This window comes from Nematolebias whitei, chromosome 17 (assembly GCF_014905685.2).
Source record: "Nematolebias whitei isolate Nwh7 chromosome 17, NemWhi1, whole genome shotgun sequence".
In the NCBI taxonomy this organism is placed as follows: Eukaryota; Metazoa; Chordata; class Actinopteri; order Cyprinodontiformes; family Rivulidae; genus Nematolebias; species Nematolebias whitei.
This window is the reverse complement of record NC_056514.1, coordinates 34,358,026-34,372,735: the sequence shown is the minus strand read 5'-3', so window position 1 is coordinate 34,372,735 and position 14,710 is coordinate 34,358,026. Positions and strand designations below refer to the sequence as shown.

The 14,710-nt window shown below is 37.7% G+C and overlaps 1 protein-coding gene across 1 annotated transcript; it reads right to left on the bottom strand.

The window, feature by feature from the left end:
• Positions 1–431: 431 nt before the first annotated feature.
• On the bottom strand, positions 432–13,992 carry LOC119423543 (5-hydroxytryptamine receptor 3C-like). Its single transcript, XM_037690940.1, has 10 exons — positions 13,893–13,992; positions 12,601–12,746; positions 11,961–12,005; positions 11,740–11,849; positions 6,828–6,997; positions 6,558–6,718; positions 4,686–4,893; positions 2,731–2,877; positions 2,519–2,583; positions 432–679 (listed from the first exon to the last, which is right to left on the bottom strand). Exons 1-10 carry the CDS (start codon positions 13,990–13,992, stop codon positions 464–466), a joined length of 1,368 nt encoding a protein of 455 aa, XP_037546868.1. The 3' UTR covers positions 432–463.
• Between the last annotated feature and the right edge of the window lie 718 nt (positions 13,993–14,710).

Below are 14,710 nucleotides of genomic sequence, written 5' to 3'. Positions count from 1 at the left end.
TATTCGTGTGATTTACAAAAGTTGCAGCAAAAACTTTTCTTTTTTTTTTTTTTTACATTTCCTATCATTTTGGATAAAACACAAAAGCACAGTTATAACCACAAGAGTTTGAAGACGGAAAAACATAAAAATAAAAATCAGTAATTGCATTGCTTATTTAGACCCGATACTAATATTAGTGCCGAAAACAAGAAGAAAACTTGATGTTATCAGAAAAATACTATTTTCTCTAATGTAGATCTAATCATGCTTTATTTCCCCAAATATAAACAGTCAATATCATGTAACTACATATTTGTCTTGCAAACATTAAATAAATTTGTAAATGGTTAATCAGTTGGGCATTGTTCTTCCAGCCCTCAATCAGCAGATGCTATTTTTGTGCATGAAAAGAAAAACTACAATGAATTTCATGCTTATAACATAGAACAATGATCTAAACATGTTTTTAACACTTGTCCTTTTAATCTGACTGTGACATCCAAAGAGGAAAGAGAGTGCATAAAAACACAATGACTGCTGTGATGTAAAAAACTGTGAACACCTTGTTGATTCTGTTAGCCAGTCTGGTCCAGTAGCCTCGCGTCTGTCTGTTGTTGGTGAGTAGTTTTATTTCCTGTAGCTCTTCTAACGCCTTTTCCATCACAAGGAATAATTCAGCCAGTTGGCTGCTGCTGCCCTGTAAGAGTTATTTAGTCAGTGGACACGTTAACCAGACAATGAACAAAATGGCACTTGGTTCCTACACTGGCAGGCACAAGTTTCAATCACGGTGTCATCAAAAGTCAAATATTTATTATAATGTCACAACATCCATCCATCCAATTTTTTTTACCCACTTATCCATGCAGGGTTGTGGTGATGATCTCTAGCAGCCATTGTACAATAAGTGAGTTACACACTGGACAGGTCACAAGTCCACCACAGAGCCGCATAGAAGAAAACAGGACAGACAACCATTCACACTCTCACTCACACCTAGGGACAATTTAGAGTTACCAATTAGCCTCGTATGCACGTTTTTGGTCTGTGAGTAGAAATCAGAGTACCCAGAGTAAATCCAAACAGAAAGACCACATATGCATAAGCAGGGAGTGGGTAGTGTTGTTATCTGAGTGCAACATGAGTTGAACTCAGTTCATCTCATGTTTGATGCACTCTGTTGCACTGAGTGCATCAAAGCAATTGTATTGTCATACAGTGATACGACTTAGTTAAACAGCTATGAGGAGTTTGCTTTGTATTTGGGTGCAATGAAAAAACCCCACAATACGATGGATTCAAATAATTTAGCTGCACAGAATAATCTATTTACAACAGGAGTGTTCTAGGAGGTGACTCCCAGGAAGAAAATGCTGGGAACCACTAGTTTTAATTGATTTCAAGTCATGAAAAGTTCAATATCACTGACGGTGAGAAGTTTTTTTAAAATTATTATATGGTGTACCACAAGGCTCAGTTTTGGTTCACTTTTTTTTGTAGCTTGTACAAAAATGATTTACATGATAGAGTTGTAGCACTGTTGCTTCAGAGCAAGACGATCATAGGTTGAACGTTCAAGTACAAGCCAGATAGTCAAAATATTGTCTCCTTCTCGGAAAAAAATATTCCTCCTCAAATGGTATTGAGATACCAAAGTCCATGCTCAATAATCCAGTTATAAAATCCAACAATGTTTAGTCAGGTCATCTGGACGGTTTCATTTCTTTCTTTTTTTTTTTGTGCTGAGACGTTTTGCCCTCCATTCAAAAAAGAAACTGTCTAGACGACCTGACTGAACATTATTGGATTTTATACCTGGATTAATGAGCATGGACTTTGGTGTTTTGAATCAGTTTGACATGACTGTCGACTTGAGATTAAAATGACAGTGCTTCCAATCCTGGATTATGATGATGTGGTTTACAAGTCTGCCTCAAAAACTCCCCTATACAAACTGGACATTATCCATCACACTGCTATCCGGTTTCTAACTGGAGCTTCTTTTAAAATGCACCACTGTGATCTTTACTCCCTGATGAACCGCCAATTTCATTCTCGCAGACAAATTCACTGGTTTCTGTTCATTTATAAAACTCTCATTGGAAAAACTCCAAGTTACCTGCAGTCACTTCTTACTATTCACAAGCCAAATTGCAGTTTGAGTTCTAACCTCATCAGTCTCCTTACACCTAAAGCTCATTCCTCCTTTGGTTGCTCCTCATTCCAGATTTATATTGTTTGTTTTAAGTTTTATGTTTTTATCATTACTGTACTGTTTTATGTCTACTTGTGTTGCTGCCTCTTGACCAACCAGATCGTTCTTGTAAATGAGAATTGACCTACCTGGTAAAACAAAGGTTATTATTACTATTAAACGATTTTCTCATTTAAGCTACAAAAAAATTATCATTTCTGTTTCTAACATTATTTTCATGTAGTCACAACTTTTGCTTTCTTTTGAACTTTAACAACAAAATAGCAAAAAATAACATTTGACCCAACATCTTTCTTGTTCCAAGTTGAATGAAACACCAACCTCCTTGTAGGCTGATGATGTTTGATAAGCCATCTCATCACTGATGAATGAACTGTTCTTTAAGTCTGGAAATATGAGGACACAGAAATTAAGACAATATATGTATGTACACACAGGAAATAAAAATGTAATGCTCGTGATACTTGAAGCCATTTTACAGTGAGTAGTGGGTGCAGTCTGAGATTAATCTCATCTGTGAAATTTGGCTCAGCTCTGATTGTCACCTCTCTCATTCATCTTCATGCCATTGTCTGTGTTGCTGTCCTGAGATGCTGAGTCTTTCTCCATCAGATACTTCACCAAAATAGTCTCCATGAGGCTGAGCAGCATCAGACCAAAAATCCCAATGCAGTAAATCACTAAAAGAAGCAGACAGAACATTTTAATAAAGATACTGTATGACTGTGTTTGTTCCTCTTCATAAACAGAACTGTTGAAGTCAGCTTCAATAAATATCTGTCATCTTCGACAGTTCTCTACGTGCATGCGTAGTTTTCTCCGGGTATTCCCGTTTCCTCCCACAGACCAAAAGCATGCATGTTAGACTGATTGGTAACTAAAAATTGTCCCTAACTGTAAGTGAGAATGGTTGTTTGTCTCCTTGGCTCCATGGATTTGCAACCGGTCCAGGGTGTCCCCCGCCTCTCACTCAGGGACTGCTGGATATGGGCACCCGGCACACCGTTCTAGTTTGCCTTCAAAAGCCTCTGGCAGATAAACTGGTTCCTGTGGAGATATGGAATTTCCATCCATTCCATCCATTATCTTTACCCGCTTCTTCCTTTTTCGGGTCGCGGGGGTCACTGGTACCCATGTCCATCTATCACTGTGCGAGAGGCGGGGTACACCCTGGACAGGTCTTGAATCCATCACAGGAGATGTGGAATTAGTTTTTGATTTTTTTTGTGTGTGTCTGATATTGTCTTCATTTGTTAAAATATTTTAGTTTACTTAAGGGTCTATCAAAGTTTTATGATCACCGTCAGTGAAAGATACACATTGCGCAACACCTTAGTTCGAAACTTTAACATTTACAGTTAACACTGTTTGGCTTTTTAACAAACGTATCAGGAATTAAAGTATCACATTATGTTTTGAAGTTCTGCCCTCCGGGAAGAGGAGCCTTCGTGCACGCACTGATTGTCAAACAGTTTTTTCCATCAGGCAGTGAGGAGGCTAAATTCTCTCCCATTTTTTTTAATGGAAAAACTTTTTTATTACTATTTGTTCTTAGTTATTGTGATGTGATGTTTTTACACCATTAGTTTCACCAGGGACAGCAAGAAATGTAATTTTGAGTCTTTGCATGTCTGTACATCTGATGGAATTGACAATAAAGGAGACTTTGAACATCTGGATTTCAGAAAGTAGTCATTGGATGAACAATTACTGTTGGATTAACTTTTGTAAGCAACCCCGTTAAATTTGGATGCCATAGGTTAATACATTTAGACAACACAATAATGTTTATATCTCAGTGAAATTTACAGATGTTGAGTTAAAGTTTGCTGTGGCAGTAGTCCAGAGTCAATCACAGCACATACTGCATGAGATTGTGCATAATGCTTTTTTCAAGGTTTTGTCAAGATCTGATTTTGTGTTTTATGGTTTATCTGTGTTTTGTTATTCCCTTTATGTTTCATCAACTTGTGTCTTCATCTTTTGAGGTTCCCTGTGTTCAGTTGTGTCATCATTCACCTGCTCCTCTTTTTTTCCAGTCATCCTTCCACACCCACTTCATCTATTCCTCATTCGTCTCCCTCAGCAGTGCAGCATCAGTATTCTTGGTTCAATTCTCTTACCATTGAGACAAGTTCAACCAAAACGGCTACAAGTCCATCATTTCTCACTGCAAGATTGTTCTGATGTTGAACTCTGGGATAACACATGGTGGCTAATATGTATTCTTTTAAGGAACGCTAAGCCTCTAATTTTAGATGTGTCCATCATTTGAACATATTAAATTATTTTTTTAAGCTTTTTTAAATTTAAGTTTTGTTTACTTCCTTGTGTTCATAATTCTGTCTCCATGTTCTCTATTTATTTTTAATATACATTCAGAAAAAGCTTTTGGTCATTCGGCTGTTTTCTTTCTCTGGGGTTGCCACAGTGAGCAAACAGAGTGTCACAAATAAATGTTGGCTGGGAACAAAACTTTTGTTCTCACCTACAAGTGGAATGTTGTTTGAGGAAACCGGTAGAATCTCATTGAGAATAAGCTGCATCACTGTGACAGCAAGCAGCACCGTGACCTTGAAGCCAATCTTGTCTCCACCTTCAGACATCAGGAGGGAGGCAAAGTCCAGACACAAGAAGAAGAGAACAGGCAGCAAGAAGTTTGCAACATAGAGGGAAGACCTCCTCTTCATCGTGATCTGTGAAAGGATGTGTCAGATGGTTGAACATTGCACTTCTTTATGTAGAATATAATAATGTGTTGTGTGTAATTTCCAGGTAAGTAGGTGAACAGAAAGATTTCTACCAAAAAAAATATTGGTCAAAGTTCTATTAAAATACTCGAAGCGGTTCACTGATTCCCCCCATTCCTAACAGATTTGAATAGTGAATCTTGTAGTTTTTTAACAGATGTATTTTTGTTATTTTATTTATGTATTTTTGTCTGAGCCAGTGCAGAGTGATGGATCCTGGCAAGTGGAGTGAGCAATTTTATCCATTAACTGGGCCATTGGCGGAGTTAGGGGGTAGAAAATGGTGGCCTTGACCACCATAGATTGAGCGGCTTCGGATGTTATCAGTCCATTAAATGGCCGTTATTAGTCGTTATCATCCCCATATGTAGTGGTCAAACTGTCTCACCTACCTCCTAGGAGGTTTAAAGGTACGTTATTATTGCTGATAATAGGCAGCGTCGCACGGGAGTAAACCAGGAAGTATCTTTTGTTTTTTTCCAGCTTATGTAACCCTTTTAACCGTAAGCTTACACCTGACCCAGAGGACCAAACCTAAACGTAACCCCCTTACCCTTGTGCCTAAACCTAACCAAGACCCTAAACCTAACTGCCAGACCCTTTACTCTAAACCTAATCAAATGAAGCTATTATCATCACTAACAACGCAAATAACGTACCTTTAAACCCACTAGGAGGTACAGGAGGGGCAGTCTGACCACTACATATGGGGATGATAACTAATCACGGCTATTTAATGGTTGATAACATCCGACGCAGGTGATAGATTAATCTTAGGCCATCCCCAATCATTTTAAGAAAATATAATTTTAAGCATTATAAAAACTAGAAAGCATAGTTTCTTCAAATTATATGAGTGACAGGTTTACATATGTGGTGGTGACCATTTTGGATTTTGACATAACAATTTTTGATAGTAGCCGTTTTTACATTATGATGCAGCAACACACCAAAATGGAAGTCGGCACGTTTTCTTATTTTTCAAATTATCCAGCTCACAATATGGACAGACATATATGGCAGCATCCATCTTGGAGTTTGAAGAGGAAACCCAATTTTGGTGAGTGACCTTTTTCACACCTAGATGCAGCCACTCACCAAAATGGATATTGGTATCGCTCTTATTTTTCAAGTTATACGTCACAACTGTTGGGGGACTTTTATGTAAAGGTCATGGATGTTTTCACGTACCAATGGTAAATTAATACAGAACCATGCATGTGAAGTCAAGAGTCTCTGTCTACTCAGAAAGGAGTCTGATAACTTCTGACGCCTTCTGTAACTGAGCTGTGAAGCAGAGGTTGTTTTGTTAATAGGCATCTACATAAACATGCCTATTAACAGCATCAAGAGATTCTTCCTGTTATTCAACTATATAGCAAATGAAACCGTTTGCTTCAGAAGTAACAATACAGCTCCTGTGTGAATTGAACTCTTGCAACATCGAAACACAAACAGATGTTTCTCAAGTTTCTAAGAAGCAGGACCACAGCAGCACAGCTCAACATTTCTTTCAACTGCTGGGAGGAAACAGCAGTAACTTAACAGGACTCAGCTCAGCAAAGAAAAGGTCAAGTACTTTGCTTTTAGTGAAACCAGAAAATACTTACTGTGTGAACAATTACGGTTTGGTTGAATCCAAAGTAGCTGACAGTTTTCTTGGTGACTGACTGGTTCATGAAAAGCCACTCGTACTGCGTCTGCATCACTTCACGCGACCACTCAGTGAGTGCTGTATCATTTTCATAATACAGAATCTTGAGTTCTTCATCTGAAATGGGAGGGAAACACTGTTCGCATTATTTAACAGTTTAGGTCAGATATTCTTTCAGGTGGTTGCAACTTAAAATAAAATTAAAGATTGTGAAAGCAAGACTCACCGGAGTGCAAGACAGACTTAAAGGAGATGTTGCAGCTCTGGAAGTCAAATGGGAATCTGTAGACGCGCATCCTGCAGGTGCTGATCACAACTTGGTCGTTCCTATATTCCACTAAACCATTACTAAATACTTTGAGAAAAGGGCTGGGTGGAGCTTTGTCCTTCTCTACCCTGTAATATAATAAAATCTCATTTATGTTAAAAAGTTTAGACCTTAACCCTCAAAGCACCATAAAGGACTAAATGTGTGCATTCTGCTTATCTGCCATTTTTGATTCTCAATATATCAGTCGGTTTAAAAACTAATTTCATGAATCTTGGCCAGGATTTATTATTTTTCATCATCATCATCATCATCATCATTATTAAATCACTCCTTCTATTGCAAGGTGCATATAATAGAACTGCACAAAGCATACACTCTTTACCCTTGGGTCTCGTTGACTCCCATTATAATCACATATTTTTTTGATGTACTGTAATCCTCATATATTGTTTTTTTTTTTCATGAATACCCAATAAATCTAAGCCTCTACCTTAAAAAACAAACAAACAAAACCAGGTTTTAGTTGTGATGCCCACACAATGGGAAGTAAAAATATATCTATATGTGGCTTTTTTTATTGGACTTTTTTGAGAGGGACCATTTTGGACCTTACGGTAAAATATCTAAGGTTTTTGAATAAACGGTCATTGCTCTAAAAAAATAATGCATCAAAACCAATGCTTTTATTAATTGTTGACCTGGTCAAGGCTCTGATAACCTTGTGCCAAATATTTCACCTGCACCTCATTTTTAGAAAATATTGCATATTTTGCATTTTCCCCCCCCATTAAAAACAATTACAAGTTTTAATTGATGTAAACAAGGTATTTAAAAAGTGGAAAAATCCATCCATGCATCCTTTGTCTTTACCTGCTTCTTCCTTTTCAGGTCGCAGGGGGTCACTGGTGCCCATATCCAGCAGTCACTGTGTGAGAGGCGGGGGACACTCTGGACAGGTCTCCAGTCCATCACAGGGACACATAGAGACAAACCACCATTCACATTGTCACTCACCCCTAGGGACAATTTAGAGTTAACAATCAGTCTAACGTGCATGTTTTTGATCTGTGGGAAGAAACCCGAGTACCCGCAGAAAATCCACGCATGCACGGAGAAAACATGCAAACTCCACCCAGACAGGCCCACGGACTGGGATTAGATTTAATGACCTTCTCACTGAGAGGAGGCCAACTGTGCCACCCAATAAGAAAAAATAAAATATACTTTACGTATATCTATAATTAGGTTTGATATTGTTGAAAAGACGATACAGTGGAAGTGTAAAAAAAATAAATAAAAAAAAGCAATACATTTTCTTTGGACTTTTATGAGAGGGACCATTTTAGGCCCAATGGTGTTAAACAGGTAGGAGGACAGTGTAGACACATGAGCGAGAGTGAGCCAGTAAATTCTGTTTTCACTGCTATGTTTCCTTGTCCTGAGTCAATGGGCAACTTACTACAGTCTACCTAAACATTTATCTATACTAGGGATGCACAATATTATCTGCATGGTATCGGCCGATATTAGCGTGAAAGTTAAATATCGGACATTCCATCAAAATAACTCATCGATATAAAAAAGGCGCCGTTTTGGTACGACAATCCAGCGACAAGGATGCCTGCAGCGCCAGCACAACGCAATGACGTCACACGTGCCTACCTGATCTGATCATGGCGGAGAAGAAGAAGAAGAAGTCAAAATGCACTATGCGCTACTACTTACGCGCTTTTCACTTGTGAACAGGTTGAGTTTAGATTTGTGAAAATTTACAAATTTGCACTGTTCGAGTGTTGTCATTGTGTTAGAGAGAATAAATGTCATGAATAAATTGGACATCAAACATAATCCAAGATGAAGTGTTAGATTATTTTCAACCCCCTTTTTGGCATCTGTATATCACATCAGTATCGGTTATCAGCCAAATAAGTTTTAACATATCGACATATCAGACATCGGCCAAAAATCGTGCACCCCTAATCTTTACTATAATTCATAGTGTAATAATTACTCGACAACAAACTCAATGTTCTACCAATTTCAATTCAGTTCAGTTTATTTCTATAGCGCCAAGTCACAACAGAAGTCATCTCAGTGCACTGCACAGAAACATTTATATATAAAATAATAATTTAGCGGGTGGTGCAACTGGTAGAGCTGCTGCCTCTCAGTGCACAGGTTCCTGGTTCAAATCCTGGTCCGGGCACCTTTCTGGGTGGAGTTTGCATGTTCTCTCTGTGCATGCGTGGGTTTTCTCCGGGTACTCTGGTTTCCTCCCACAGACCAAAAACATGAATGTTAGGCTGATTGGTAACTCTAAATGGTCCCTAGGTGTGAGTGAATGGCTGTTTGTCTCTATGTGGCCCTGTGATGGACTTGCGACCTGTCCAGGGTGTACCCCACCCCTCGCACAATGATTGCCAGACATGGGCACCGGCGACCCCCGTGACCCAAAATGGAAGAAGTGGGTAAAAGATAATGGATGGATAATAATTTAGCATCATTTATCTGAGGAGCAGACTGCTTTGAATTTAATTCCATAACATAACTCTCATCTTGAGCAAGCATGAAGGCAACAGTGGAAAGGAAAAACTCCCTCATGAGGAAGAAACCTTTAGCATAATCATGCTCAGGACAAGTGGTCATCTGCGTCGACCGGTTGGGTTTGAGGAACAGATACACAATGGCAGGTCAAGAATCACATGTTAAGATAGAAATAATATCAGATGAAAACTATTCAATTTTAACAATTCATTTAAGGAAATGAGGTCAGTTTGTCCTCCAGTAGTCTAAGCCTATGGCAGCATAACAAGCCAACCCTAACTATAAGATTCATCAAAAAGAAAGTTTTAAAACTGGTCAATGTGTCGGCCTCATGGACAGAAACTGGAAGTTGGTTCCACAAGAGAGGAGCCTGATAACTGAAAAATCTTCCTCCCATTCTGCTTCTGGAAACTCTAGGGACCGCGAGTAAGCCTGCAGTCTGAGAGCGAAGTGCTCTGTTAGGAAAATATGGAACATATAAGATCTCGAATATAAGATGGAGCTAGGTTGTTGAGAGCTTTGTAGGTTAGAAGTAAGATTTTGAATTAAATTCTGGATTTGACAGGGAGCCAATGAAGAGAAGCTAAAACTGGAGAGATATGATCTCTCCCACTAACTCCAGTTAAGACTCTGGCAGCAGCATTTTGGATCAACTGAAGGCGTTTTAAAGAAATATTTGGACACCCAGATAACAAAACCATTGCAATAGTCCAGTCTAGATCTGACAAATGCATGAACCAGTTTTTCTGCATAATTTTTAGATGTTTCTAATTTTAGCGATATGATATTTTTAATGTGGGGATAAAACGATATGTCCTGATAAAAATAACACCAAGATTTTAACATTAGAGCTGGAGGCCAGATTAATGCCATCCAAGGAGGGTGGAAGACTGAAAAATGTATTCCTAAGATACTCCGGTCCAAAAACTAAAACCTCAGTCTTGTCTGTGTTCATTTCTTTTCATTCCTGTTTTAAGTCGTGCTATCAAGTTTTTTTTTTACCACCATTCTTTTACATTTTGGTTCTCTATACTTGTTGTTTACAGTATTTATTCTCTTTGTTTTATTGTTGTTCTATCATTGTCTGTCTCTCTCTTGAGCAGCATGACCGCTCAGTGGTTAGCACCGTTGCCTCACGGCAAGAAGGTCCTGGGTTCAATCCCTAGTTGGACCTGGGGTCTTTCTGTGTGGAGTTTGCATGTTCTTCTCGTGCTTGTGTGGGTTTTCTCTGGGTACTCCGGTTTTCTCCTTTAGTCCAAAACATGCATGTTAGGCTGCCTTCAGGCCCAGGCCTCCCTTGCAAAAAAAAATCTGTGATCTCAATGGGATTTGCCTGGTTAAATAAATAAAAAAAAAGGTTAATAAAATAAAACAAGACTTTATTTCCTGAAGGAATTCAGAAGTTGCCAGCTGCAAATCACACAATTTTTATTTATCTTTATTCCATAAGAAGCCATTATTCAAACTTTTTATTAAATTTTGTAATTCTACTTTCAAGTCTGTTTTTGCAATACTGAAATTAAACAATGTTTTCACATTTTACAGTTGGCATTATTGGAATCAAACTATAAAGAAATATTTGAATACTTAACAAAAGTCTACTAATTTGTAGATTTTATGTATAAACACAATATGAAAAAGCTACGTTATTAATAATATACATTTATTTTTTTGGTCAGCGCCTCGGTTTTGATTATTCCCCACCTATAAAATCTTATGGGGAAAAAAATGTTGGATACAAAATGAACAAAAGCCCTCAAGGGTGTCAGTTATTATTATTATTATTTTTTCTTCACAAAGTAAATTGTATATCATCGTCTGTGGTGGATCGAACCCAGGTGCAGACAGACACCGGGAACAAAATAAAGAATAACTCTTTATTTAAAAAAAGAAAAAGTTGTCATGGCAGCAAAGCTTAAAATCACAAGATCAGGGAGACATGGAGTAAGACGCTGAACTTAAAGAGACACTGACGAGACATCATGACAAACACCTGCGGTGATTGGAACTGGGAACAGGTGAAGCATGAGCTGACAACATGACTGGGGAAGGCAGGAAACGCAAGTAAAGACAAGAATCTAAAGAAATGACACAAGACAGAACACATTAGACAATCTTTTTACAACTGAGTCCACATATTGCTATTGCTGATAAAATACATAATTCCATCTGGTGTTCTAGTTTAATAGAAAAAAGGTATATGTTTTTCTTAAGGCTTGAGGTAATCAATTATTAAGTTTAGTTTGTTCGTTACTGTCTGTCTTCAGTTTCTGTTGTCGCTGTATACAAAGTGAGGAGCTAAATCTTACACATGCACACTTACATCTCTTCGATGGTTAGATCAGGCTTCCACAAAACTTCAGTCGGAACCGTTAACTGTGAAATTCCACAAAAAATACTTTCATTCCATCCAAGAAGGGGATTCGCCCAGGCCTGGGAAAAAGTGTTGAAAAAATAGGGAAGAAGAAAAATGAATATATTTGTTCTATTCAAGTAGCTGGTGTATAATTTGTTTTGTTTATATTAAAATAATATTAAGTTAACCATATCTATCCAAATGTAGGATATGAAAGTTTGGTCAGATTCTTTCTGTGAAAGAAAAAAAAAACCATCATATTTGAAAAACTTTGCAGTTGTTCTATTGTCAAAATGTTGTAATGAAAAATGTGCACAGTAAAACTTACATTAAAACATAAAACAGCAATAAAAAAATCCATTAAAAGTTCAAGATCACTGACTATAGATTTCAATACGCTAAACAACAGTTCAGTGAAGTAGTAAAACCATTTTTAATCAAAGTTTTGTGACGGCATCTCTGAATTATCAAGTTAATTCAGACGAGAAGAGCAGCCATATTACATCATGTTTATATTCATTTAAATTAGCAGTGTTACTCGTAAAGTTGAATATAAAAGTGTGACACTGAAAAGACAAAACCAATAAATGACATGTAGAAACGGATTACCAGAATAAAACTCAATCTGTCAACGAACATTTAACATTTAACACAATAAAAGAACCCAAGTAAAAAAGGAATTGACGAACTTCAAACAGGAAGCTCAGTAAGTTTTAATGAACAAACCAAAAATAAACTAAGAATAAAACAAAGAAAGCAACAAGGAATAAAGGTTAAACAAAAACTTAAACCCTGACACAAGTATTCAAAAAATAATGAACAACTCACCACATCCAGGATGGCGTAGATGGCCATATCTAGAAAAATCAGTGTTTCGTTTTTGTAATGTGAAGTCGGTCGGCTCATGGTATACATTTCATTACTTTTAGTCAGGTTCAAGAAGTTTAAAACATTCTGGTAAGTGCAGGTATGTGCTGAAAAAACAAAGAACAAATTTATTATTAATTATTTTTTAATAGCAGAAATGGAAGATGAGGAAAGCTGGAGTCTGCTAGAATGAACATGACACTTTATTACCAAGTCTGAGATGCTTTGAAAACCAAAAGAAAAAAATATTTCAACCGTGTTATACATTTGACTAATATAAAAAGATATGTCAGCTATACAGAAATTAGATTATTTTAAATTAAAGTGCTTCACGTTTATGTCGCATTCAGTCTCGTTAAATGCATCTATGGTAGTAATTAGGGCAGCACCATGGTTCAGTGGTTAGCACTGTTGCCTCACAGCAAGAAGGCCCTGGGTTCAAACCCCGGTTCTTTCTGTGTGGAGTTTGCATGTTCTCCTCACGTTTACGTGGGTTTTCTCTAGGTACTCCGGTTTCCTCCCACATTTTAAAAACATGCATGTTAGGCTGCCTTCAGGCCCTTCTTGCCAAAGAGATCTTTAATCTCAATGGGGTTTGCCTTCTTAAATAAAAGGTTAATAAATAATTATTAAAGTCTTGGCTTAAATATGCCCAAAGATCAAAAATATTAGAATAATAACTTGTATCTCCATCCATCATCTTCTGCTTGTTCCAGAGTCAGGTCTCAGGGGCAGCAGCTTGAGCAGGAAGGTCTAGATATCTCTTTCCACAGCCAACTCTTCCAGCTCTTCTGGGAGCACTCCAAGATGTTCCCAGGCCAGACATAGTTTCTCCAGCATGTCCTGGGTTTTCCCTAGGGTCTCCTACCAGTTGGACATGCCAGGAAAAACGTCCTTAGTGAGGCTTCCAGGGGCCAACCTTACCAGACGCTTGAATCACTTCAACTGGAGGAGCAGCAACTCTACTTTGAGTCTCTCACAAATAACTGAACTTCTAACTCTCTTTCTACGGTAGTCAGCCACCCTATGGAGAAAACTCATTTTAACCATTAGTATAAGCAATCTCATTATTTTTGTATTTACCCAAAGTTTGTGACCTTAGGTGAGGGTAGGTATGTAGATCGAATGGTAAACAGAAAGGTTTGCCTTGGAGCTCAGCATCTTTTTCACCACAGTGGACCAGCACAGAGACCACAATACTGTGGAAGCTGCATCAGTCCATCTGACAATCTCCTGCTCCATTCTTCCCTCACTTGTGAACAAAACCCCAAGATACATGATCTCCTTCACGTGAGGCAGCAACTCACCCCCAACCTGGAAAGAACTATCGACCCTTTTCCTACTGAGGACCATGGCCTCATAAAGTACACATATAGAAAATCTGTGAACAGAACTTTATTAAAATTGCTTCTGTAGCATACATCTGACTTTTTGTTTTATCCAGCACATTTCTTCTTCTTTTTTTTCCATTTATGAAGGAACTCTGTGTGCAGTTTATTTGTCTTCTGCCATCGCAACGAAAAAGACTAGAGTCAAATAAAAACCATTAGAGCAGATGTAACAACTAAATCTAAGAGCTACATTTCAAGATTTTAATTTATTATTATTATTTAAGCTAAGAGCTACCTTTAAAATATTATTTTGGGGGCCAAATAAAATGTTAACGAGGACCAGATTTGGCATGTGGGTCTTCTATTTGACTTAATATTTAGACCATATGAACAGAACAAACATCTGGACTTACTGGATATGTATAAACAGGTGGAAGAGGAATAGCATTTTAATTGACCATTATAAACAGAACTAACGTTTGCTAAGTAGAGAAAATGAAAACGCCAATAAAATGTAGACAAATGTGTAAGAACTGCTAAAAAAAAAAGTTTTTCAAACTTACCAGAGCAATGTAAAGTGGAGGTTTCCAATTTCAACATAATTAGTTTTTGTCTCAAACCAGGCAGCTGCAGAACATCAGCTAATCTCAAAAAGTGCTAAGGATGTTTATTGATCGAGGAACCAGGTTCCACTGAAGGGACTGTCATTTGCCACAGAAAAATACTTTCTTGACATTTTC